Here is a 27,623-nt window from a genome sequence, read left to right as displayed (position 1 = left end):
AGGGCCACTGAGGCACCTGCGGTGGGAAGAAGGAGGAGGCCATGTGTGGGGAGACGGCATGAGCTGCCGTGCACGGACTCCAGGTAGGTTTGTTCGTTTCCTTTGTCGAAGAACGTGTTTGTCTCCTCTTCAGTCCTGAAGGACGGTCTGGGCAGATGTAGAATCCGTCAAGACAGTTCTTACCTTCAACACTTGAAAGCTAGTGTGCCACTTTTGCCGGCCTCGGCGGCTTCAGGTAAAAAATTCATTAATTCCTCTCAGTCTGTAATATTATTTAGCTAGGCCGTCTGTTTTGGTTTTCTTGCTGTTGTTTTTATCTGTTTGGATGAGCTCGTCATTGCTTACAAAAGTATTTCATGATGTTGCTTTAATGTCCTGCTGTAATTTCCCAACATCTGACTCATCTTGATATTGGTTCAGTTTAATCTTCTCATTCACGCTGTGATTGTCCTGATTGTGTGGTGAGCATGCCACTTTGCTGAATCCTGAATGGTTGACAATTACGTTAGAAGATTCTGGGTGCTGACTAAGTAATGTTACTGTCAGGCAGGTGTCTTGATTGGCTCCACACACAGGTCCTGGCTGACTTTTCTGGTTATGGCTCTATTGTAATTTGAATGTAATTGCCCCCATAAGCTCACAGGGAGTGGCACTACTAGGAGGTGCAGTTTTGTTGGAGGAAGTGTGTCTCAGTTCACTTCCTGTTGCCTGTGCATCAAGATATAGAACTCTTAGCTCCTTTCTGGCATCCAGCATCATGTCTGCCTGCATGCTGCCATGTCTTGTCATGTTAATAATGAACCAAACCTCTGAAATTGTAGGCCACCCTAACTAAATGTTTTCCTTTATAAAAGTTGTTGTGGTCATGGTGTCTCTTCACAGCAATAGAAACTCTAAGAGAGACGCCAAAAGCAATTTTCCTTATGGACATGGCTGTGCTACTCCATTTCCAGGACGTGGCCATGTGCTCCATTTCTTTTCATTCACCTGCTAACCCTGGGGCCCATCCAGTCCCATCTGGTGTCTTCCTGTTACAGAGTGGCAGACATTTCCCTACACCAACTGTGCTCTCAGGTGGAGGCTGTGTCAGTCACCCTGGATGAAGGAAGATGTTCATCTTGCTCTGCTCTCTGGGTCGCAGTGATAAACAGGTTTGTGGTGGATTGGATGAGAATGGTCCCTATAGGCCAATATATTGGAATGTTTGGTTCCCAGTGGAGGAACTGTTTGGGAAGGATGAGGAGGTGTGGCCTTGCTGGAGGAGGTGTGTCATTGGAGGTGGGCTTTGGGGTTTCAAAATCCCACACCAGGCTCAGTCTCACTCTCTCTGCTTCCAACTTGTGGGTCAGAAAGTAAACTCTCAGCTACTGCATTGGCACCAGGCCTGCCTGCTGCTATGCTCCCCACCATGATGGTCATGGATTCACCCTCTGAAACCATGAACAAGGCCCACATTAAATGTTACCTTTATAACTTTCCTTGACTGTGTGTCTCTTTACAGCAAAAGAAAAGTAACTCATACAGGCTTCTTCCTTTCTTTTAAAAAAGTTTCATTTGATTTTTATTTTATTTTGTGTGTATTAGTGTTCTGCCTGCATGTTTGTGTGCCACACACATGCAGTGCCATCAAGGCCAGAAGAGGGCGTCAAATCTTCTGGAAGTAGAGCTGTAGGTGATGTGGGCTGCTTGTGGGTGCTGGGAGCTGAATCTGACTTCTCTGCAAGAGCAGCCAGTGTTCTCAGCCATGGAGCATTTCTCATGTTGAAAATGAATCTTCAGCCCAGAACTTTGCTTACAGACACCACAGATAGGGGTTGTTGGTGTGGTTTAGTCAGGCTCCCGGCTGGTGGCAGAAACTAGGATTTCATGCATCTAACAAGGAAGGGAAGCTGACTGCTCAGGTTCAGGCCTGAGAGCAGGTGGTGCTCCATAGAGCAGCTGCAAGTTGGGTTCACACAGGCACCAGCCACATTCCTGGCAGGAAACAGACAGAAAACTCAGCTTTGTTATTCTGAGATGAGTCTGGCCAGGACCTGTTTCCTAGCTGTACCATCTGAGAGCAGCCAATCACAGGGGTGCACTGGGCTGGGGAGAGCAGTTACAGCTGCCTCCGCTGCCGTCTGGTGCTCATGGGCTCAAGAATTTGTACAATTATCCATACCTAGTGCTGTCTGGGAAGTCACAGGATTTTCTTTTTATTGGAGGAAGTAAGCCACTGGGGGTGGGCTTTGATGGTGCATAGCCTTGCCTCACTTCCTCTTCTTTCTCCACTTCCTCTGTGTAGATGAAAACATGGCCAGCCAGCTTCCTGCTCCTGCTGACCAGCGTCCCTGCCTGCTGCCACCCCATTCCCGCCTTCTGCAGTGCCGTCCTGCCATGAAGACTCCGTCCTGCTGGGACCATAGTTGAAATAAACTTTTACCCTCTAACTCAGGACACCATCACAGCAACAGAGAAGAAAGAGTACACCTCTCAAGCTGGAGAGCTGAAGGAGGTGATGACAGGGGCCCTGCAGTCAGAGGACAGCGAGGGGGAGCCTTCTGGTAGCACCCATGGTCTTGCTGAGCAGAACCTCAACATGGGGCTCAAACCCACGACCCTGAGATTAGGAGTCTCATGCTCTACCAACTGAACTAGCCAGGCAGTCTCATTCTGAGGATTCCTGGCGGCAGGATCACCATTTTAGGACTGAGGTAGAGGTTAGAGCCAGTGGTTGACGGCTTTGCTTTTCTAGTCTTCAGGTTGAACCCCAATATCTATCTCTGGGTTTTTGTTAATCATGCTAGAACCTTCCTCTAACCAATTTGTTCCTCACTGTCCCAAACCAGAGTCCAACAAGAGCAACAGCCACAAAAACATGGAATTCTCAGAGCCAAGGAACCAAATCTTCCACTTGCTTTTCTCCATCAAGTTGTGGGGTGTCCTGCAGTCATGGCAACACACAGTGTCATTTGACCTGCTAAACCCACATCCCACAGGTGTGAAAAGTCCTTCTGTATATGTGTTGCTTTGATTGGTTAATGAATAAAGAAACCATTTTCAGCCAATGGCTTAACAGAATATAGCCTGGCTGAAAGAGATGTATATAAGGAGAATAGGTAGAGTTAGGGAGAAGCCATGTAGCCACCCTCAGAAGATAGATGTACTGGAACCTTGCTTGTAAGCCACAGCCACATGGTGATACATAGATTAATAGAAATTGGTTAATTTAAGACATAAGAGTTAGCCAGAAATATGCTTAAGCTATTGTCCTAACAGTATTGGAATTAATACAGATTTCTGTGTGATTATTTTGGGAGTCTGGGCAGCCGGGACAAATGAGCAGCCTCCAATGATATCCCATGACTTTTCATGACTTGTATCATCAGCCTTTCTCCTTCCTCTCACATATAATCTTCTGTCAGAACCCCTTCCCCTCGCCTGTCACTGAAAACTGAGAAGACAAGGAGCTCTCCTGTCCCACATGAGCCAAGCCCCATCCATTTGGAAACGTAAGCACTGAGGGGGAAAACTAAGAGGCAGGCAGCTCCTCCAGGGAGGGGGAACTAGCAAAGTAGTGGGCACTGTGCATATGGCCCTCGCATCTCCAGCTTAAATTGGTCATGATCAATTCTTTATGTGAAAACACAATTTTTACGAACCTTAGATGGTGTCACTTCCTTTAAATGTCTATATTGGGTAATATGGCTCAGCCTGCCAGCACACGCAGCTCTCAGGAGGCAGAGGCAGGTGGAACTCTATAATTTCAAGGCCAGCCTAGTCTACGTAGTAAGTTCCAGGACAGCCAGGGCAACATATTGGACCATATCTAAAAAAACAAAAAATGTAAGTAAAACTCCAGATTCCCCACCCTGTACATAGCTACATGCTTCCGCTTCTGATAAAGTATTTGATTTTACTCATTAGCAGCTACTTAATCAGACACCAGATATTGTAACAACTGAGGACACAGAGCCGTCCTCACAGCTGTCTGCACAGACGTCACCCTTAGGGACCTGAGAAGACAGAGCCCACTCAGCAGCAACAGTGCAGACTTCCATTCCCTAAGACAGGATCCATGCAGGATGTGGAGGAAGTGGAGGGAAGCCGAGGCAGACTCATTCAGTTGTCTCGTGTGGGTAGTGAGCGTGGTCATGTGGAAGATTCGCCCAGCAGCAGATGGTGCAGATCGTAAACGTGTGTCCTCTGAAACCAGACTGCCTGATGCCAACTGCGGTTTCGTCTCTCACTCGTGTGACTCCACACAGGTTCTCAGCCCTTCTGCCCCAGCTTCCTCACCCCAATGGGAATGGTGATTGTCTCAGTACCGCACTCGGGGAGTCAGCATTTGCAAGTGCACAGCAAGGTACTGGCAAGAGGTGCGCACCACACAATAGAAGTAGAAAAACAGTAGATGAGAAACAACAACAGTGAGACACCGGATGCTGCATGGCTGCAGGGCCAGGTAACGCACCTGCCCACGTGTCTGACCCAACGGACGCTTGTGGGTTTGGGAACAGGGTCCCAGTTCCAAGAGCACAGGACAGAAAGAAGCCAAGTTTGATTTGGTTTTGTTTTTGAGTGGGATGAAGGACTGGACCAGAAGTCATTTTTACCTGCCCTCTACAGCTCTCTGGACTCCTTGAGGACAAAATGGCTTAGTTGTTTCTCCTGTCCCCAGCTCTCTTCTCATATCAAGTAAACCATAAAATCCTGTGTGAGAATCAGCTGCTCACAAGGGTCTAGAGCCATTCCTTCTCATTGGTTAGACCGAGACCAGGAACAGCACACGGTGACTCTGAGCCGGTCTCATCCCGTTACACGGTCTCCAAGATTCCTCACAGGGAAACACACTGAGCCTGTGACCCTGAATCCTCACCTCTACCACAGCTGATGGAGACCGCCCTGGGATTAGGGTCCATGATCTGATTGTGACTTAGAGTGGGTTGTGTCCCCCCGGTCCTACTACTGACCCCACTGCCTCCCCTTGAAACCATGTAATTGTGTAGACACAAGAGCAGACACTCCGGAAGGCATGAGGGGACTTTCCACACAAGTTTCCCTTACCCAAAACGCTAACATTCAGGGCTCACACTTAGCACTGAAGCTGAAATAGAGACACTGATGACAAAGAGACTTTACAGGCAGTGGTTTCTGACCCAGCCAATGAGAGAGGAGTACGAGGCAGCATCACCGGTCTCCGGAAGACTAAGTCACCAAGACTGCCAGCAAGAAGCCCAGAAGAGCAGCTAGGGGAAAGCAGCATAAAATAAGAGATATGTGAGGTTATTGGAAAATTACATAATCCCAGCACTCGGGAGGCAGAGGCAGGCGGATCTCTGTGAGTTCGAGGCCAGCCTGGTCTACAAGAGTTAGTTCCAGGACAGGAACCAAAAGCTACAGAGAAAACCTGTCTCCAAAAAAATCCAAAAAAAAGAAAAGAAAAGAAAAGAAAATTACAGATATGTGGGATGGGGTACTAAGGGAAGATGTGTCACATTCTAAGATTTGAAGAAACAATAAAAATCTCCAAAGTATTTTTTAAAAAAATTTAAGATTGATGCTTTATTGCTTTTATTTGTGTCTATGTATATGTATCTGTGTGAGTGACTGTCACGTGTGTGCGGATGCTCATGGAGGCCAGAGGGGGACTCTCCTCCTTCTCCAGCTGCTTCCTGTAGACCAGGCTGGCCTCAAACTCAGAGATCCTGCTGCCTCTGCCTCCCGAGTGCTGGGATTAAAGGTGTGCACCACCACTTTATCAAATTTGGTCTGTTTGTTATATTTATGTATTATTTCATGTGTGTGAATGTTTGGCTGCATGTATGTGTACCATGTGTGTGTCTGGTGTCTGAGAAACCCAGGGGGTGTCAGATCTCCTGGAACTGGAGTTACAGATGTCTGTGGGTCACTGTGTGGAGCTGGGAAGTGAACCCAGGTTCTCTGCAAGAACAAAAAGTGTCTTTAACCATTGTTTTAGGTCTTTCTCAAGCATTGGTTTTAAGCGTGTAACTCTCCCGTCTCAGATCAGGGTCGTCACACTAAAGCAGACTCGAGTCCTCTGTCTCACGCTTCTTTGCTTCTGCAGCATCCAAACCACTTCTCCAGCAGCTTTGTCCACTGGAACCCTGGTGGAGCAGTCAGTGAGGCTTGCCTTTCCCAGTCCAGATCTGTGATCCAGGGACAGGACCGCTTGCCCCAAGTGTCAGCAGCAGACTGTGACCACCCGCTGGTGTGTGATCCACTTCACACAGCTGTAGCTCTCTTGGGAATGCCATGGAGTAACGTGTTTTGTCACAGTTTGATGTAAAACAAAGACCAAAGAGGACTGGAGTCTGACCATGTGGCCGTAAGGATTCTGAGGTTTAGGAAAACATCTCGTTATCAGTCTTTGTCCTCTTTGTCTGTCATCTGCCTCCCACAGCTTCTGCTCTGGCTCCTCTCTCTGCCTTGTCCCTCTGTCTCCCTGTGAAATTACCAAATCTAAACACCCACAGTCTCTCTCTGTCTCTCTCTTCCCTCTCTTTCTGTTTTCAAGCTGTTGATGTGGCTCAGTGGTCGAGCGCTTGCCTAGCACGCACAAGTCCTGGAGTTTGATTCCTGTGCTAATTTTGTGTTAACTTGACACAGCTGGAGTCATCCGAGATGAGAAAATGCCTCCATGAGATCTGGCTGTAGGACATTTTCCTAACTAGTGATTGATGGGCCCAGTCCATTGTGGGTGGGGCCATCCCTGGGCGATGGTTCCAGGTTTTGTAAGAAAGCAGGCTGAGCAAGCAATGATGAGCAACCCAGTGAGCTGCTCCCCTCCAGGGCCTCTGCCTCAGCCCCTGCCCCCAGGCTCCTGCCCTGTTTCAGTCCTACCCTGACCTCTGTGATGATGAACAGTGATGTGGAAGCACAAGCCAGATCAACCCTCTCCTCTCCAGACTGTTTGGCGTTTCCTCACAGCAATAGTGACCCTGACTAGGACAATGCCCAACAGTGGGAGAAAGAAGCAAAAGCAAAGGAACGCAGTACTTCTTCAGAAACACTGGTTCCCACAGTAACTGAGAAAAAGAAACAGCTGGAGGCTTCTAAACTCCCAGGGATCAGAGGGAAATTGATGAAACTTCCAGACGAAGGACGGCTCTCCTGGGAGAGGATCTGAGATTCCCTAGAGCAGAGCCACGCCCACCCAGGACTAGAAGGGGGGGGCTGCTGGCCTGTGTGGGAGGACTGACCCTGTCAAGATAACAACCATGAGAGAGTGGAGTGTCCCCCATCCTCAAAACCTAATCAAGGAATATTTTGTTTCATAGTCGTTTTCTTGACTGTTTGATGCCATTTTTGTAAAGCCATTTACTGTGTTTTTGATTTATTTTGGTACATCACCCATTTGTGACTAAGTTTTCCATTATGATTTTGTCATTTTTCCCCTGTCCAGTTAACTTTCATTTTGTGTCTTCCTGTTTTCTATCCATTTAATTACTGGGATTCTAGTTCTTAATTTGAATTTTCCTTCAAGCAGTGAATGCATGTCCGATTCACTCTGGCCTCGCTGCTGTAGCCGTGACTCCTCTTCTTGTTCTTAGTCTTGGAGACAATATGCGCTGGTTAATAGCAGTTTTGATCACATCTATAGTTTTGTATTCTATTTGTTTCTATTTTCCTTTATTAACCAGAACAGTTAAGTGTGTTAGAACAAGAACACCGAAGGCTTTCTGGGTTTCTTAGCTCAAGGTCGTCCTCTAGTGTTTCCGCAGCGCAGTACCGTTTCATTAACAATTTGGGGAAGTTGGTGTCCTCTGATTTTATAACTCTTGTTTCTGGAAATAATTAATTTTCCCCACTCACTTCCTTTTTCTCTTTAAAGCCATGATTCTCGGAGTCCCACCATTGAAGTCGTTACTTCAATGCTTCCCCAAGATCTTCCTCGCCGGTTTCCCTGCCAAGTTTGCCCTCCTCAAACCCCACAGCAACAGCAGAAGACAGCATAGCTGGGAAGACCGCTCACTTGTTTCCATAACGACCCCATTCAGAACGGAAGGGTTTTTTTTTGAGATAGGTTCTCACTATGTAGCTCTGGCTGTTCTGGAACCCACTGTGTAGACTACACTGGCCTCAGACTCAGAGAGATCCATCCACCTGTCTTTGCCTCCCGGGTGCTGAGATTAAAGCTGTGAGCCGCCACAATGGGCCGGAAGGTCATTGTTACAGAGATGATTTTCTCTCTATCCATTACCCTCAGGTCCCTGCAGTTTCTTCTCAAGGTTCTATCGTGCACCTGGGGTGAAGGATGTCGCCCCGTGGATATGTTAAGTCGAGCATCATCGTATTTCTCCCTCCTACACTGTCCCTGACAGTGCGCATTCCTTGTCGGCCTCAGAACACAAACCCTGAGAGCAGTGGAACTGAGAACAAAGTTAGATGAACAACACATCAAAGTGATCAGAATCTAGTATTCCGTAAGTACTCCTTATGGAAAAATTAATTTCTATAAATATGTAAACTGGTGCAGAAGAGGTATTTAGAATTAACAATGTTCCCTTTTACCATGAGGTTAAGAGGAAAAGAAGCACGTTAAACCTAGGGAAACCAAAGGAAAATAAAGATGAATTATTAAAAATTAGAGCAAAGGCCCGGCGGTGGTGGCGCACGCCTTTAATCCCAGCACTTGGGAGGCAGAGGCAGGCGTATCTCTGTGAGTTCGAGACCAGCCTGGTCTACAAGAGCTAGTTCCAGGACAGGCTCCAAAACCACTGAGAAACCCTGTCTCAAAAAAAAAAAAATAGAGCAAAGATTATAAAGAAAAAATGAAAAGTAGAAAAAATAAAAATTTAAACTAGAGAAGGTTTTTTGAAGAGACAAATAATAATTTTAAACTCCTTTAAATGCTTTTTCTCTCAGGCCCATGGCGTCGGCAAGATGGGCAAGTGTCGTGGTCTCCGTACTGCCAGGAAGCTCCGCAGCCACGGCCGGGACCAGAAGTGGCATGACAAACAATACAAGAAAGCCCACTTGGGCACAGCCCTGAAGGCCAATCCTTTTGGAGGGGCCTCTCATGCCAAGGGAATCGTGCTGGAAAAAGTAGGAGTTGAAGCCCAGCAGCCAAATTCTGCTATCAGGAAGTGTGTCAGGGTGCAGCTCATCAAGAACGGCAAGAAGATCACAGCTTTCGTCCCCAATGATGGTTGCTTGAACTTCATTGAGGAAAACGATGAAGTTCTGGTTGCTGGATTTGGTTGAAAGGGTCATGCTGTAGGTGATATTCCTGGAGTCCGCTTTAAGGTTGTTAAAGTAGCCAACGTGTCCCTTTTGGCCCTGTACAAAGGCAAGAAGGAAAGACCAAGATCCCAGATCTTGACAGTGGAAGCACAGTAATAAATTTTCCTATTCTGAGAAAAAAAATAAAAATAAACTCCTTTAAATAAGAAGTTAATACATACCATCAATGAGAAAGCACAAGGCAGGCCTGCCGCTGCAGTCACACAGACGCTAGGCGGCTAAGACAGGAGCTATAAATAACTTTTTGCCAACAATTCAACAAGAAGATGGAAACAGAAATGAAGACCTGGACACCTATGGCCAAATAAGGACAAAACGGTGTCCAAAGCCAGGTGAGACCATGTGGGAAAATAGCACAGATCTTCTCGACAGGGTAGATAGATCTCCTTCTTAGAGGAGACGCAATGGTGGAAAAATCACACACACAACACAACAGACACGCATACTACACACACATGACACAACACATACCTTACACACAATACATACACACACCACACATATATATAAACACACACCATACACACCACATATACACCTCACACACAACACACATACACACAATTAACACACATCCTCACATACCACACATACTACACGTGCACACAAAATGTACATACACACCATACATATTACACAGACACCACAAATTGAACACACCACACACACCATACATATACACCACACTTACTACACAAACACCACACACACACCACACACACACCACACACACCCAAAACACACATTACACCACACATACACATGCACACAAAATACATACACACACAAAACACACACACCACACACATGACACACACCACACCACATACACACACACACACTCTCCAGTAATATAGGATTAGGTAGAAATTAGACCAACTTTTCAGACCTGAAAGTAGAAGCCTTGAAATGAAGGTCTCATGCATGAGACACAAACCCAGAAAAGAAGAGTTTGGTGACTAATGGAGAAGTGCAGACCCCACGAAAAGGAAGGTGGGGGCAGTGAGCCATTGGGGCAGCGGGTTACTGAAACTGGGAACAGAGAGGTAAGAATATGGAGGGCAGCTCTTGCAGCTCTTGTAGCTCAGATCTGCTTGATTCTGAAGTCCCTTGGTAAAGTTACAAGAATAGACCGGGCAGTGGTGACGCACACCTTTATCCCAGCACTTGGGAGGCAGAGAGCAGCTACCAATGTTCTCCATTCCGCTGCTCCCCCTGGACCGGTTTCTCTCCACCCACCAGGTCCCGCTCACTAGGTCCTGCAGTGGCTTATGAAATAACCATTCTGGGACTCAATATTAATTACATACTCTTTGGCCTATTATCTTAGACTTTTTATTAGCTAACTCTGACATCTTAAATTAACCCATTTCTATTAATCTGTATATTGCCACGAGGCTGTGGCTTACCAGTAAGGCTCCAGGGTCTTTCTCTTTCATCAGCTACACGGCATCTGCCTGACTCTGCCTTCTTTCTCCCTGCATTTAGTTTACTTTTCCCACCTACCTTTGGTCAAAGCGGCTTCTTTATTAATAAGCTATATTCATAGCTTACAGAGGGGAATCCCATATCATCCCCCCTTTTCCATCTAAATAAAAAGGAAGGTTTATGTTTTAACATAGTAGAATTACATATAACAAAACAGTTACCAAGCAAGAATTACAGTTAAAATATTTCTTTGTGAGTCTAAAGTTTAATATCTAATTTATCTTTTATCATAACTAAGGAAAACTGTAACTATAACTATCTGTCTTCAACTCGATCAAAGAAGGATATAATATTACCTAAGTAAACAGAAAATCTATTGTAAGCAACTTCCAAAGTTCTAGAATTGACAGAGATATCTTCCTGTCTGGACAGTCACCCAAAGTTCTTTTGTACCATCGGGGCATCCATCTTCAGACTTTTCTGTGAAGCAGGAAATTTGAAGATCTATTCTGCCTTCTACCGGCAAGGTTCGTCAGTTGCTTTATTCTGTGTCCTGCAGAATGCCCGTCCATTTTCTTTTGTGAAGCAGGAACCCTGCACAACCATCCTGTCTTTTCGCAAGTTCAGCAGTCATTTTTCTATGGGTCCTGCATGTCCCATCAAGCAGTCCAGGTAAGAGCAATTTCTTGCCCAGATGGCTAGCCTTGTCACATTGAAGACAAATTCCATATTGAGTTTCTTCAATGCCCATCAACCTTTCTGAAGCAACTGGTGTGGCCAGAAGCAGATATGTCTCACTGTTGAGAAAAGTCTAAGTTTTTAAAACATTTAAATGCCATATCCAGTAGGCCTTTGGAGTGTTGAAGATTATCTATCTAACTGAAATATATCTCTATATATCTAGAAAACCTAACTAACATGGCTACAAGTTTGACTGTCATAAAAGACTACCTATTAATCTGTAATTTTAGATTATACATTACATTTTTAATGAGCTGTATAAACACAATACCTTAAATAAGAGTAGAAATATACATATAACAAAACTGACCTTAAATTTGTGTCAATAAACCAAAGTCCATACCAATGTAAAGTATTCATTTCTATATCATATATCCCCATTTTTTAGAAAGAGATTTACTGTGACCATTAACCACTTATAATCAACTCCTTTTAAATGAAAACAAACATTTACAAACAATCTTTTTGGGAATTTGAGCATTGTTTTCTCCAAACTGCTTTCTGCTATTTGTTGAGTGAAGTATTTTTAGGGTTCACACAGACCTTTCAGGGGGTTTTGTTCCATCAATCCACATTGACCTGGAAGAAACCCACAGGTTCTCATCTTCTGTGGAAACAAAAGTAGAACCTCTTTTCCAAAGTAACATATCCTTAGACTCAAATTTTGAAGTTTATTTGTTTTGTGTTATTTTTTAAGAGTATTTCTTTTTCTAACTGTCTATACTCTTTTTCCTCTCTCTCCTAAGCCTATATACATTTTTTAAAACACACCGTGTCTTGTTTAGAGATATTTTAGGTGTTGTGGGCATAGTATCATGGAAAGTGTTGGCTGAGCTAATATTAGAATATATACAGTAACCTGGACCTGTACTAGAAAATCTATGGCATTTCCCATCTCCCCTGCATCTCCATGCTCTGAGACTCACAGTCTCCAGAGCACCTCAGAGATCCAAAGTAAACCTGAAGTTTACAACTTCTGTTTCCAGAGTGTTAGTGAAAAATGTTTATAGTCGTGGGTTCTATAATCATTCACTTAATAATGGAACGTAGCAGCTGGGTGGTGGAGGTGCATGCCTTTAATCCCAGCACTCGGGAGGCAGAGGCAGAGGGATCTCTGAGTTTGAGGCCAGTCTGGTCTACAAGAGATAGTTCCAGGACAGGATTCAAAAAATAAAAATAAAAAATTTTAAAAATTTGTGAGCCCTGGACTGGCTGAGAGAGTCTGTTGGGATATGTAGGCTGTAAAAAGGCATGGGGGACAGAACAATGAGGTGTACAACATGAGAGAGAACGGCAGGGTGAGAACATGAACAGAGCGTGTGAGTGTTCTTCCCTCCCTGGCCCTCAGACAGAGAAGTCCTAGCTTCCCCATGCTGTGGATTCCCTTTGGGTCCTGATGCTGCCTTAGAGACTGGACCTCTGAGGCAGTGATAATATTTACACTCATTTTCTGCAGTGTTAATTAAGGTTGGGGAGAAAGTTAAAAAAAAATTACTGGAATTTCTGTTTCCATCGCCACCTAGTGGTTACAAAGGACACTAAGGCAGGAAGATCAAGTTCAAGGACAACCTGGGCTGCAAAATGAGTTCAAGGCCACTGAAGGGGACTTAGTGAGACCCTGTTCAAAATTTAAGTCCAATAAAATGCCCAAGGGGGCTCGGGGTGGAGCTCAGGGGGAAGTGCAGCAGCCACACGGTCCCTGGCTTCCCTCTCCAGCCCTGAGAAGGAACAAGCAGGAAGTCGTACTCCTGCAGTTTGGTTGACTTTGTCAACTAATTCCAGGAGTTAAATATTTAGATGTAAGTCTAACAGAGCACCCACAACTGTGTACAGTGAAAACTACACACTGATTAAATAAGGCAAAGGGGGCTGGAGAGATGGCTCCGTGGTTAAGAGCACTGGCTGCTCTTCCAGAAGACCGGGGTTCAGTTCCAGCACCCACAGGTGGCTCACAACTGTAAATCCAGTTCCAGGGCACTGACGCCCTCTTCTGGCCTCTACAGACACTGCGCCCACATGCAGGCAAAACATTCACACACAAAATAAAATAAATAAATCTAATCTATTAAAAAATGGCAATGAATGAAGAAACATACTGTTTGTGAGCCAGAAGAGTTATCACAGTAAAGACAGGCACGGTCTTCAAACACATCACCATCCTTGCAAACATAGAACAAGGCAAGAAATTGGAACAGCTGAAGCTGTCTTGAAAAGAATAGAGGCTGGAAATCCGTCTGCCAGTGTTAAGGCTTACACAGCTACAGAAATGAAGGTGTGTGTCACTGGCGAAGGAATAGGATCACATCAACAGAGCAGAGTAAACCCAGGTGCAGGCCAACTCAGTATTTCCAAGTAAATTTTAGCATTTTGGTTTTTAGTTTTTAGTGCATTTAGTGTTTCTGTGTGTGGATATGTGGATGTGTGTGAGTATTTATGTGTGTGTAGGTGTGCATATGTGTACATATGTGTTATGTCTGTGTGCATGTTGTATGTGTGTAGGGATGTATGTGTATATGTATGTGTGTGCATTCATGCATGTGTATGCGTGTGTGCATTCATGCATGTGTATGCGTGTGTGTGCATGCATGTGTATGTGTGTGTATGCATGTGTATGTGTGTGTGCATGCATGTGTGTGTATGTGTGTGTGTGTGTAGTGCATGAATGCCACCATGCTGTATCAGAGGTCAGAAGACCATTGTGGGAATTAGTTCTCCTTCTAATCTTTGGTTTTCCGGGTATCAAACTCAGTTGCCAGACTTGGCTCAAGCATCTTTACCTACTCAGCCATCTTGCGGCCCCTAAATAATTTTTGATGAAAATGTGAAAAGTTCTAGAGAAGGCAGAGTTTTCAACACACGGTGCTGAAGGAATTAAACACCCATAGGGAAAAGAAGGACTGTGCCTAGTGGCACACGCTGGTAAACCTACCACGTGGGAGGTGGAAATAGGAGGGTAGGGAGTTCAGGACCAGCTTCAGCTACACAGTGAGTGATGCTGGGGCCAGCCTGGGATATCAGAGATTTTGTCAAAAACAACTACAGGCAAACAGCTTTACATTTCATATTTTAAAACTACCTTAGAATGAATATAGACTAAGGCAGACAACATAAAATTATAAGACTTTCAGAGGAAAAGTCGTCAGGCAGGAATACCCAAAGGGGAAAATTTGTGAGAAGCAAAACCAAAGCTGAGCCAGGAAGGAGCAGAAAGAAGAAGGGAAGCAAAGGTGGGAACAGCCCGGCTTCTCCCGTGCGGAGCCGGCGTCTTCCGGGCTCTGCAGCAGAGCACAGGAGGCTGCACACTGTCCTCAGAAAAGGCAAGGAAAACAGGTTTATATTAAACATAAGAAATCGAATATGGCTCAGGCTTTATGTACTTCAAACAGCTCATGCTCTTTATTGCAATGTAGAACAAATTCTGAGACCATTTAAGACAGAATAATATCCCTTCTGGTGCTTGAAGGCACCAGAAAAATTTCCCACCAACTAAACTATAATTGATTTTAAAGCAAGCTAAAATTCATTAAGAAATGTCTACATGCCCCAGATCAAGCCATCTAAAATCCCGAATGGATGGGAGGGACTCACAAGTCCCACCCTTAGCTGAGGAGCTGCTGCAGGCAGCTGACGGCTGCTGGGGAGGGAGAGGCCATGCTCTTCAAGGGTGCAGCCCCTGACAGGTCGCCCACACTCAGCAGATGGACCTGCTCCCGTGTGCATGGAGGCGGGGCTAAGCTGACTCAGTGAATTAAAGCAATAAAGGCAATGAGAGGCAAATGTGCTGGGGAGGAGAAACTGAAAGCGAGGGGATGGGGTGGATTTGAGGGAAACAAATAATAGGCATGTATGAGATTCACAATAATTAATGGAGAATGTTTTTTGTTGAAACAAAATGATGGTCTATTGAAGGGAGCGAGCTGTTCCACTCACATCTCCAGCCTTCCCACCTGCATAGAACAGGAACACTCCCAATTTTGTCAAATTGAAACACAATTAACAGGTGTCAGGAATTCGCCAAACCAGTGGACTTCATTACTCCACTAAGATCATTACTGAGTGAAACTAGTTCTTTGATTTAGAAGCACACAGCCGTGAACACAATGGCGGCTCTGCTGCAGGCTGGTGACGGAGAAAGGTCATTGGTTAAAAAATAAAGAAACTGCTTGGCCCTCATAGGTTAGAACATAGGTGGGTGGAGTAAACAGAACAGAATGCTGGGAGGAAGAGGAAGTGAGCTCAGACTCGATAGCTCTCCTCTCTGGGGCAGATGCGATGAAGCTCCAACCCAGGATGGACATAGGCTAGAATCTTCCCAGTAAGCGCACCTTGGGGTGCTACACACATGAATAGAAATGGGCCAAGCAGTGTTTAAATGAATACAGTTTGTGTGTTGTTATTTCGGGGCATAAGCTAGCCAGGCGGCCAGGAGCTGGGGCGGCAGGAACACAGCTCCTACAACAGGCTGGAATCACTGCAAGGCACACACAGTTTACCATCGTAGAGTTGGAACTTCTAGTGCAAATAACCAGGAATAGAGCCAACCATACACAATAAATAAATGAAGAAAGAATCCTAAAACTGGACTGTCACAATTTATCAATCAGCTATAAGTTAACAGACCTGGGCAATTAGCATCAATGGTTATGGTAACATTATAAAAAGAGAAACAGGATAAAATATGACTCCAGATAAAGGCGTCACTTCCTGTAGATGCCAAAAGGACCAAACCAGAGTCTGACCCCTGCCTCTGCATCAGGTGTTGACTTACAGAAGACATAAAGGACAAAGGAGTGTGTTAGATGGGCCATGAGTGTGCAGGCCACAAACTCCAAGTGTGAGAAACTCTTCACCATGGGTGACTCAGGCTTCTCAACAAATTTAATCCTAACAGAAAGAAGGGATAAAATAAAATGTCTGGAGGTCTAAGACACAAGAAAGCAAAGGAGTGTGGTACTCAGATGTACACTTGGCTGAAGAGGCTGTTAAATAACCCCACGTGCACAGTGGTGGGCCTACCGGGGTTTGTTGGTCAAGGCAGATGAGTTCTTCAGGGACTGCCAAGGTCTGTGTCTTGTTGAGTTGGTAATTACAAGGGCTTTGTCTTAAATAAGTCACTGAATTATACACTCACTACAGTTATCCGTGCCTGTTTTGTTTTACAATGCAAGAGATTTTAAAGTGATTGTCTGGAAGACTGGAAGCTATGGTTGGAAGACAAAAAGACTGGGGTCCCCACTCACAGGGTTAGAGTCTCACCACAGAGACTAAAACAACTCAGGACCAGAATGAATTAGGTCCTAAGGGAATTTCTGGACAGTGTCCTGGAATGGGGACTACTGAGTACAGGCAGGAGGGAAGGACCTAAGGGGAAGATACACGCCGCATCTCATGACTCTAGAGCCAGGGTTCTTTACCCGCCCCAGGGTCCTGGATTTCGACATTCCTTCAGGCTCTGGGAGAGAAATGTCCATTAGGATCTTACTGGAGATGAGGTGGAGAAGCTCTTGAGACCTGCAGAAACAATTGGGGGGGGTCTCAGGGGCTTCCCACCCTCCCATCCCAGAGACTCAGGAGACAACCACCCAGCCAGAGGCCTCCTTCATCCCATGATGTCTCACTCTGGCCAGAGAACCAGGCAATGATCTGTCAGTCGAAGACAAGGAACTTGGAGCGCTTACCTCATCGCCTGACCAGGTCTCCATAGATGCTGGAAAGAAAGAATGGGATCCCCAGTCAGGATCAAATGGGATTTTCCTGAACGGGTAGCCTGCAATGCCACTGTCTCTGCCTACCCCTTGGGGGTGCAATGCCAGCACTCATCTCTCCTTATCCCTGGGGGAGGGTGCAATGCCTACACTCATCTCTGCTTCCCCCCCACACACACACGGCTCCCCTGGCTTTAGAAAACACTATCACAGCGATCCCAAGCACAACCAGCCTTCCCTCACTCGGATCTGCACAGTAATGGAAGTACAGGGCACGCAGAAAGGTCCTCACAGGTGTGCTACCTTTGTGAGCCTTAACGTGGATAACAACCCCCACCAGGAAGACGATTAGCCCAGTCAGGAACGCGGCAGCTCCACTCAGTATCTTTCTCCACGAATATTCAGACTGAGCCACTGTGGGAAACAAGATTTAAAGTCAATGTAATGTTCAATGCTCGCAATACTGAATGAAACTACTTTGTGTTGTTACTATTGTTTTGTTTTGCTTTGCTTTTAGAGACAGCATTTCTCTGTGTAGCTCTGGCTGCCCTAGAACTCACTCTGTAGACTAGGCTGGCCTCGAACTCAGAGACCCTTCTGCCTTTGCCTCCTGAGTGCTGAGATTAACGCCATGATTCACCACTGCTCAGCTGAATACAACTTTTTAAACCCCAAAGCCTATACTGAACCCCATCCAGTACTGCTCAGGGAAGAGTTAAGTCTAAAAATGGAGATGCTTCCCATTTGTCACTGATTCTCTCTCTGTGTGTGTCTCTCTCTCTCTGTCTCTCTGTCTCTCTCTCTCTCTCTCTCTCTCTCTCTCTCTCTGTGTGTGTGTGTGTGTGTGTGTGTGTGTGTGTGTGCATGTGCCTCATCCTCAGCTCCATCCACCTTTGCTGACGCTGCTGTAGTTGTTTTGGCACTGGGTCCCTCATTGGCCTGGGACTCACTAGGCAGGCGAGGCTGGGAGCCCATGAGCCCCAGAGTCCGCCTGCCTCCACCTCCCTGGCCCTGGGACTACAAGCAGGCACCAGAGCTCCTGTGGATCAACCTCAGGTCCTCAAGCTGGTATGACAAGCACTTTACCAACTGAGCCACTTCTCCAGCCCATGACAGCATCCCTAACAACAAAAGCAAAGTGTGATAAAGGATTCTAGGTCCCAGAGTGGGAGACAAGTGCTGAGTTAACAGCCCTCCTTGTCTCTCGGACACTCTGGAGATGGATGTCGGCCATGTTCTCTCCTACCCTGACCCTAAAATTCACAAATAAAGGGAACTTACCTTGTAATCAAGATGAAAACAGAAGTGACACCAACCCTATCAGTCAAGCCCCAGAAATAAAAATAAAATAAAAAAAATAAAAAAAAAAACACTAAATAAATCTCACCCCACTCCACAGAAACAGGGCTCTGGAGACTGGGGTGCTCCACGAGGCAGCTGTAGACGTCACCAAGCTCCGGGGTCATTTCCAGCGTGACTGTCATCTGGAAGGTCCAGTCTCCGTTCCTAACAAGGCCAGTGGACATGACCCCAGACCTCTGCTCCTGTCCGTTCCGAAACCACCTAACATTTATGTCCCCGGGATAGAAGCCTGTCACAGAGCAGAGCAGCAGGTTGTGTTGCTGCGGCAGCGGGGTCCTCTCTGGGCTCACTGTCACCTCCGGAGGTACTAGCAGGAGAGGAGAAAGGGCACACAAGGACAAGAACTTCTATAGGCACTTGATCACCCTTGATCCATGGCCCAGGCGAGCTAAGTAGCAGCTGGAAGTGCAAGAAAGTTGACAAGATGGCTCAGCAAATAAGGGTGCCAGCCACTAAGGATGAGGACCCAAGTCCAGTCTCCAGGACCCACACAATGGAAGGAGAAAACAAGCTGCCTCAAGATGTCCCCTGACTGCCATGTGTGCACTGGCATGCATGGAACACACACACACACACACACACAAACTATAAATAAATAAATATAATTTAAAACAGTTTAAGGGCCTCTCATAAGAAAGGTTCCCATGGAGACCCCCGCTAGCCCCGCCCTCACTCACCATTCCTCCCCACGGTGAAGGGGGCCCCCAGCTTGTAGTTCTGCCTGCAAACCATGTTCACAGACGCTCTGCTCTGCTCCACGAGGTCCCAGCGTTTGTTCCACTGCTCAGCATCAGGCTCCCCCAGCTCCGTCAGCGCCACAAACATCCCCAGGTCGCTGTCGAAATGGAGATACTCCTCCAGGTTGAAGATGAACCTGACCACGAAGCGCACCTTGTCCGTCCCGTTGGTGAAGTAACAGTCCGCCTTCGCCTGAATCACAAAATCCTCTGGAAACCACAGACGGGTTAGGAACCAGCTGCGGCTCCAGGAAAGCCCTGCCTGCTGCACCAGTGCAGCTCCAGGAAAGTCTGTACCTGCTACACCAATGCAGCTCTGGGAAAGCCTGTGCCTGATATACCAAGTCTGAGAGTGAGGATTTGAGAGTCATTTTGACTGCACCATGCCCAAAAGCATAACGTTAAGAGATGAGAACACCGAATGTCTTCAATTCTCAGTGGCGTTTATTAAAATGTGAAATCTACAGGGAGAACAATCTCAGCCGTGAGTCCTCCCCTGTCTAACATGTGGGTCCTGGACTCAGGTTGTCAGGGCTGGCGGCGGGCGGCTTTACCAACTGAGCCATCTTGGACACATTTTACATTTCTGAACACTACGCTCATGATAAAAACATATTTGGAATGGTATTCATAGAGAGGACAGAGGAGAAAGGAAGCAGGAACAAGAGAAAGACTCCTGGTAATGACAGCGTGCTGTGACTCAGCTCTGCACACTCGAGAGTGATGCAGCAGGCAGGTCACGGGAGAGAGCTTCACGAATCGGCTCTGAGCTACAACTCGATAACAGCTATTGTGCTTGGTCTGTGGTCTGCTCATTGCTAAGCTCAGCAGCCTCCTCCAGGGAGGCCCAGTCTCCTCCAGGGAGGCCCAGCCTCCATGAGAATGATCTGAATGGCCGACCAGGCTCCTCTGTCTTGGTCACTGAGTTCAGGTGACCTGCCATCCTCCAGTCCCTCAGCGTTTCTCCCATTCTCCAGTCCGTCGTACAAACCAAAGAAGGAAAAATATGTAGATTTTTTTTCATTCTTTAAAATCTATGCTGAAGCTGTGCAGTGGTGGTGCATGCCTTTACTCCCAGCACTTGGGAGGCAGAGGGAGGAGGATCTGTGAGTTCGAGGCCAGCCTGGTCTACAGAGTGAGTTCTAATAGAGCCAGAGCTGTTACACAGGAACACCTGTCTAAGAAACAAACAAGCAGAAACAAAAACAAAACAAAAAAGAAACTCTATGATTTTTTCATGTGTCAAATAGACATGGTGAACTCAGAGCGGGTTTTTTTTTTTCCTCAGAGAATAGCGATGCTCCCTCCCCAAGGCTTGTTCCTCTTCTGTATTGGTTGAGACCCTGACATTAAAGGGAAATCTTTTCTTAGCATATCACATCCTGTTTTCTGCTCATAAACCCACGTCTTCATGGTCTAACAATGTTCATGTTTGCATAGCCTGTCTCCCAGGCTAAAAAACAAACTGCACACAGTAACCTAAGACCAAAGATAATCAGCATATTCAACTTGTGTGACTGCTCTTCCACCTCGGAACTGTCAGCACAGCGCTGAACGCTTATGGGTTTAATAGAGGACAGAGGAGGTTTCTCCGGGTCCCCAGATAACAGAAAGTCAGAACAGCGTGGACTCTTGTTTAGGAGACTCAGCGGTTCTCAGACTCCAGCTTTCACGGTTCTAGGGTCTGATATTGATGCATAAAGAACCCAACAAGGAAAAAGGTCTCCTTCCTTCCTACAACCCCTGGCATCTGTGTCTCAGATGCCAGGTACCAGAATCCCTTTCCAGGCAGCTCATTGTTTGTGGTGAGGAGGGCATGAGGGCTTCCTGGCCAGCGCGGGGACGGCTGCTCTTTCAGTCAGAGCCACTCTATCCTGAGACTTTGCTCTATGGGGGAGACAAACCCCCACAACAATTCCAACAAACACACCCAGAAACAAATCTCTTTCTTACCTGGGGAGTCTCTGCCTTCAGACATGAAGGAAGCCAGCCTCATGATGCTCACTAGGAGAGCCACCACCCAGAAGGCCCTCCCAGCACCCATTCTGGGGGGACAGGAGACAGGAAAGAGGCTGAGGGGCCTCTTTAGAATGGACTGTCTTCCACACAACTGAAAGAAAATCACAAAGCATAGATAATTCTCCAGCTTCCCCTAGATTGGGACCATCTTCACACTGCTAACCAATCAAATCTGAAGACTTTTGCATCATTCGTTGCTAGGCAGAACACTTTGATAAAGTTGCATTGTGAGAGCCAAGAACTGGTTACATGGAGATAAGTGTCAGTGGTTTAAGTCAGGAGGGAGAAAATCTACAGAGTCTGAGGTCCTAGAACAAAGCAGGCTGTCTATTGTGCATCCTGTCTCCTCATTACAGGGTCCCCGAACTATTCTGACCAGGAGGTCTCCTCTCCTATAAGGTAGCTGACATCTGAACTATCCTGACCAGGAGGTCTCCCCTCCTATAGGGTGGCTGACATCTGAACTATCCTGACCAGGAGGTCTCCCCTCCTATAGGGTGGCTGACATCTGAACTATCCTGACCAGGAGGTCTCCCCTCCTACAGGGTGGCTGATGTCGACAGCAGAGGGTGCTGAGCTAAGCTGTAGACAGTGTTGTGACTGTGGCTTAAAGGGAGTCAGTGGCGGGCTCGTCACAAAACAGGAGACAGAGTGCACTGTGTCCTCTAGGGCAAGCAAGAAAGGGGGAGGAGACTGAGACAGGACAGACAGGGAGACAGAATTCTCAAAGGAATAAAACCATGCAAATATATTCATAAGAACAGAATATAAGGAAACATTGGGAAATCAGGTCAGCAAGATGGAAGGATGGGGTTCTATAGAACACACTGGCTCGCAGGACTACCAGTCCATGGGTGCCATGCCAGCCTGGGCTGCAGAGTAAGTCCTGGTCTCAAAATAATAATAATAATAATAATAATAATAATAATAATAATAATAATAATAGTCAATGATGGTGATGATGATTGACAAAAGTTTAAATGGTTCTAACACTATGCTGAAAACTGCGTGGGGAGAGAAGTGGAAACTGATCCACCTCTGCCGCCTCAGTCAGCTCTCTGTGGCTGTGATGAACAGCAGGGACACAGCCTCCTGAGGAGGAAAGGGCTTATTTCACCCACAACTTACGGTCCATCACGGAGGGAAATTGGGGAGAACTCAGGGAGGAGCCTGGAGGCAGAGCTGATGCAGAGGCAAAGGAGGATCTCTGCTTGCTCACTGGCTCCTCGTGGCTTGCTCACCCTGCTTCCTTACAGAACCCAGGACCACCAGCCCAGGGATGGCCCCATCCTCAGTGGGCTGGCCTTTCCACATCAATTATCAAGTTAAAAAAATGTCCTACAGCCGGGCGGTGGTGGCGCACGCCTTTAATCCCAGCACTTGGGAGGCAGAGGTAGGCGGATCTCTGTGAGTTCGAGACCAGCCTGGTCTACAAGAGCTAGTCCCAGGACAGGCTCCAAAACCACAGAGAAACCCTGTCTCGAAAAACAAAAAAAAAAAAAAAAAAAATGTCCTACAGACTTGTCTAGGTCAATATGATGGGAGCATTTTCTCAAACTGGCCAGTACACCCAACAAAGTAATTTAATGATGTGTATATTATGCAAAGAATTTTATCCTATTGACATGTTTATATATACATTTTAGCCCCTAAACAAGGCATTGTGGACAATGGCAAAAGATTTGTAATCTACAAATTGTAGGTGATCTACAATAGCTGAGCTTCCCATTTCAAAATGGATGAGTTTATTAAACATATGACAAGCAAAATAAATAGAATGAATAGCCAGTAGCAGAGAGAAAGGGCAGGTAAAGCAAAACACCATCTATCGAGTGTTCCGCACAGCCAGCAGAGAGGACTAACATTGACAACTGAGAGCAAGCAAAGAGAGCACCAAGCAGGTTCCCAAGAGAAATCAGCTGGGGAATTGCACTGAGGCAGTCAGCTGTGTTCCCGTGGGTGGGGAGAGTCCTAGCTGAGTGGCCTGAGGCAGTCAGCTGGAAATTGGATTAAGAGAGCTCAAGGTGGAGGATCCTTCCTCTCCCTGTAGAGCTTCTGACTTCCCAGCCCTACCACAGGCATCATCGTATTATATGATAAACAGTAAAAACCTCAGTTAGAAATGGCTCAGCTTCCAGCTGTTCTCTAATGCCCTCGGCTCTTTGCTGTCTTCCTGCGCCCTGTGTCAGTAAGGAGGTCAGCCTGAGCCAGGGCAGGAATTTTGGAAGAGAAGGGGGAGGGGCCTCCTCACTCCCAGAGTCCACTTCCAGCCTGTGAGAGTTCACCAACATCACGAGCACCGTATCACTGGCAGGCGCGTCCATGAACTAGCGACTCCCATAGGTACAACTCTCAGTGTAAAACATAAATTTCAGAAAACCAGATTTAGAGAGCTGCTGTTTGGAAAATGTGAAACAGGAATATGTAAACTCCTATATCCCAGTGGTGTGTGAGGTCCTTCTGTCTGTGTGTTGCTTTTATTGGTTAATGAATAAAGAACTGCTTTGAGCCTATGCCAGGGAAGAACAGAACTAGGTGGGAAAGCTAGGCTGGGAGACAGCTCATGCTGGGAGAAAGAAGGGTGAAGTTAGAGAGACGCCATGTAGCCCCACCGAAGACAGACACCGGAACTTTAGCAGGTAAGCCACAGCCACATAGCCATACATAGATAATAGAAATGGGTTAAATTAATGTGTAAGAGTTAGCCAATAAGAAGCTAGAGCTAATGGGCCAAGCAGTGATTTAATTAATACAGTTTCTGTGTGATTATTTCGGGGCTAAGCAGCCAGGAACCAACAAGCAGCTCTCTCCTTACTACATCCCAGCTTTCTATTGCCGAGATAAATGCCATGGCCAAAAAGCAAGTGGGGGAGGAAAGTGTTGTTTGGCTTACAAATCTCCATTACATTTTCATCTAAGAGGGAAGCTAAGGCAGGAACCTGGAGGCGGGAACTGAAGCAGAGGCCGTGGAGGAACACTGCTTACTGACTTGCCCTGCCTGGTTTCTTATATAACCATGAACCACCTGCCAAGGGATGGCCCCTCCCACAGTGAGCGGAGCCCTCCCACATCAGTCATCAATCAAGAAAACATACTACACGCTTGTTCAAGGCCAGTCTGGTGGGGACATTTTCACAATTGAGGTTCCCTCTTCCTCAACAAAACCAACCAGGGAGGGTGGGCTGGAGAGATGGCTCAGTGGTTAAGAGGTCCTGAGTTCAATTCCCAGCAACCACATGGTGGCTCACAGTCATCTGTAATGAGATCTGGTATCCTCTTCTGGCCTGCAGGTGTACATGAAGATAGAACACCATATACATAAAATAAATTTTTAAAAAACTTTTAAAAAGTGGGGGACAACATACTCACTTAAATGTAAGTTAAACCTCTCCAGAATGACAACCCTAAAGTTGAGAACTGGATCTTCTGGCCAGTAAGGGCGTGATGGAATGAAGCTGCATTAATATATTACACATTCATACATTTTAAAATGCTGCGGGAAGGTTACAGCTAACACCTACCCACCTGCTGGGGCGTGGCCTCATGGACTATTTACCTGGATGCGGAAATGCATCCAGCCCCTTCCTCATCCTCTCTGCCTTCCCCGCTGGACCCTGGTTTTGCTGGTTCAGTTTGTTTGAATCTCATCTTTATCCACCGTTCCCGCAGAGAATCCTGATTTGTAAGTTTTATCTATTAATAAATACCTGTATATTTCTTAGTTCTGAGCTACTGTGGGATTCCTTTTGTTAAGCGTCTGACCTCCACCTTCGTTAAAAGGAGAATCGTGAGAGAATAAATGTTCACAAGTGTTTGAAGACTTTTGTTGCCAAGTCAAAGTCCACCTTGTTCAACGGTGAGATCCTATGACGTTAGTGGCAGTTTCTAAACTTGTGTTCTTATTTTCAGATTGGGATAGCCACACCTGCTACGTGAGATTATCTTGAGGATAATATGAGAATATGTAGGCCAGGCATAGCATTCAGAAAGCATCCAGCTCCTAAATTCCCAGAATGACCCAGTTTTTTTTTCTACAGCCACCAGGTGGCATCAGAGTCACACCAGTGCTGGTCCCTAGCTCACCAGACTAAGGAAGGTCTCCATCCCCCCCCCCCCAAACCCTGACTACTCCACATTCCCTCCTGGGGATCCATGAAGGCTGTGTGACCTCCAAGAGGCCACCCACTGTGCAAGACACTGAGAACTTGAGACTGGATGCTGTCCCCACAGAGAACAGGACAGACTGGGGAGCTGTCTAGATGTCCCAAATAAGTAGACAAATAGAGTGGCCCCTCTCCATTCATGTTACTAAGCCTTCCCTACCCGTCATCACCTACCAAAAATCAACTCAGAATGGATCAAAGACTTTGATGTAAAGGCTGGAAATGCAGCCACAGGAGACACTGCAAGAGCGAGGTGTGAGTAGTGACTGCAAACGCTCCAGCAACCCGGGGGTGGGGAGTAAAGAATTGAAAAGTGGGGTAGCATTAGATTAAAAGGCTTCTTAAGAGTCAACGAAACTGAACAGGAGAGACAGGTGAAAGGGGGGAGACAGAGAGAATGGGAAAGAACAGGCCCACTGGTCAGCCTTGTAGACCAGGCAGTGGTGACACACACCTTTAATCCAAGGCTCACACTAGTTTGCCATAGAAACTGGTGGTAGTTGTGCACACCTTTAAACCAGCACTAGAGAGGAATATGAGATGGGAGGAGACAGCTCTCACGCAGTCTCATTCTGAGGATTCCTGGAAACAAGATCGCCATTTCAGACTAAAGTCAAGGTAAGAGCCAGTGGCTGCCTGTTTTTCTTTGATGACCTTCATGTTAAACACAAATATCTGTCTCTGGGTTTTTATCAATCATGCTACAGTAGGTACTTGTAGAACAACCTACAAACCCATTGACATGTTGTGGGAAAGCCTATGAGACCATAGATGTTGTGAGGAGGCCACTTGTTTGTTCCTGGCTGCCCAGACTCAAAATAACCTCTCAGAAACTATATTATTTAAATCACTGCTTGGCCAATCACTTAAGCATATTGCTAGCTAGCTCTTATATCTTTGGTTAACCCATTTCTTTTTTTTTTTTTTAAATATTTATTTATTTATTATGTATACAATAGTCTATCTGTATGTATGTCTCCAGGCCAGAAGAGGGCACCAGACCTCATTATGTGGTTGCTGGGGATTGAACTCATGACCTTTGGAAGAGCAGGCGATGCTCTTAACCACTGAGCCATCTCTCCAGCCCTGGTTAACCCATTTCTATTCATCTGTGTATCACCATGTGCTTGACTTACCAGTAAAATTCCGTCCAGCATCCAGCATCTGTCTCTGGCAGGGCTCCATGGATTCTCCCTGACTCCACCTTCTTCCTCCCAGCATTCAGTTTAGCTTTCCCCTCCTAGCTCTATTCTGCCCTATCACAGGCCAAAGTAGTTTCTTTATTCATTAACCAATAAAAGCAACACCTATACAGAAGGACTTCCCACACCACATAGATATATCGTAAAACAGCCTACATACCTATCGGTAGTTGTGTAACAGCATACATGCCCATAAGTAGGTTGTGCAACAACCTACACAACCATTGATAGGATGTGGACAATCTACAGACCCACTGATAGGTTCTGGATCAGCCAGCACACCCATAGGTAGGTGGTGGGACAGCCTGCACACCCATAGGTAGGTGGTGGGACAGCCTGCACACCCATAGGTAGGTGGTGGGACAGCCTGCACACCCACAGTTTATTGTGTAGCAGCCTACAAGCCCATCAACTAATGAAGAGAGAGGATGGGGTGTACATATACAATGGGGTTTTATAAATCCATAAAAAGAATAAAACTATGGTGTAGGAGGTCCTTCTGTCTATGTGTTGCTTTTATTGGTTAATAAAGGAACTGCTTTGGGCCTATAGCAGGGCTGTAGGGGAGCAGAGTTAGGCGGTAAGGTGGATAGACCTGGAGATACCATAGAGAATGAGGCGGATTCTCAGAGATAAACATTCCGGGTTTTCTCTGTGAGATTTAAAGCAGACATGAGAGAAAGGGGATTCTCAGCAACGTGTATGTGAAAAAGAGGGTAAGAGGGGTGATGGGGTCTGAGTATGATCAAATACGTTATGTTCAGATATGAAGATTTTGTAAGGAGGACCAGAAAGATGGCTTCATGAATAATGACTTGCTGCCAAGTCTGAAGACCTATGTTCAATCCCTGGGACCCACATAGTAGGAGGAGAGAAACAGTCGACTGAAAAAGTTGCTGTTTGCCCTACACACATACACAGTCACACACACACATACGCAGTCACACGCACAGTCCTGATCACTGCTGTTTATTCTTATCACAGTTTATTTATTCATTTATTTATTTTCTCTCTCTCTCT

General features: G+C 46.2%; 1 protein-coding gene, 1 non-coding gene and 1 pseudogene across 3 annotated transcripts; 1 reads left to right on the top strand and 2 right to left on the bottom strand.

The window, feature by feature from the left end:
* Window positions 1-2,569: 2,569 nt before the first annotated feature.
* Window positions 2,570-2,643, bottom strand: Trnar-ccu (transfer RNA arginine (anticodon CCU)). Its single transcript has one exon. It is a non-coding gene; the product is annotated as a tRNA-Arg (tRNA).
* Window positions 2,644-8,885: 6,242 nt separating this feature from the next.
* LOC130890423 (40S ribosomal protein S23-like) lies at window positions 8,886-9,342 on the top strand (annotated as a pseudogene).
* Window positions 9,343-15,420: 6,078 nt separating this feature from the next.
* LOC130862037 (HLA class II histocompatibility antigen, DO beta chain) lies at window positions 15,421-21,334 on the bottom strand. 2 transcript variants are annotated; one of them, XM_057751407.1, is made up of 6 exons: window positions 21,173-21,334; window positions 19,160-19,429; window positions 18,508-18,789; window positions 17,424-17,534; window positions 17,094-17,122; window positions 15,421-16,926 (listed from the first exon to the last, which is right to left on the bottom strand). In XM_057751407.1, the coding sequence occupies exons 1-6, from the start codon at window positions 21,261-21,263 to the stop codon at window positions 16,894-16,896; spliced, it is 816 nt and encodes a 271-aa protein (XP_057607390.1). In that variant the 5' UTR covers window positions 21,264-21,334; the 3' UTR covers window positions 15,421-16,893. The 2 variants fall into 2 exon arrangements, with proteins under 2 accessions (XP_057607390.1, XP_057607391.1); XM_057751408.1 differs by having other exon boundaries at window positions 18,508-18,711.
* Window positions 21,335-27,623: the final 6,289 nt, after the last annotated feature.

This window comes from Chionomys nivalis, chromosome 19 (assembly GCF_950005125.1).
Source record: "Chionomys nivalis chromosome 19, mChiNiv1.1, whole genome shotgun sequence".
NCBI lineage: Eukaryota > Metazoa > Chordata > Mammalia > Rodentia > Cricetidae > Chionomys > Chionomys nivalis.
This window is presented reverse-complemented; position numbering and strand designations above follow the sequence as displayed.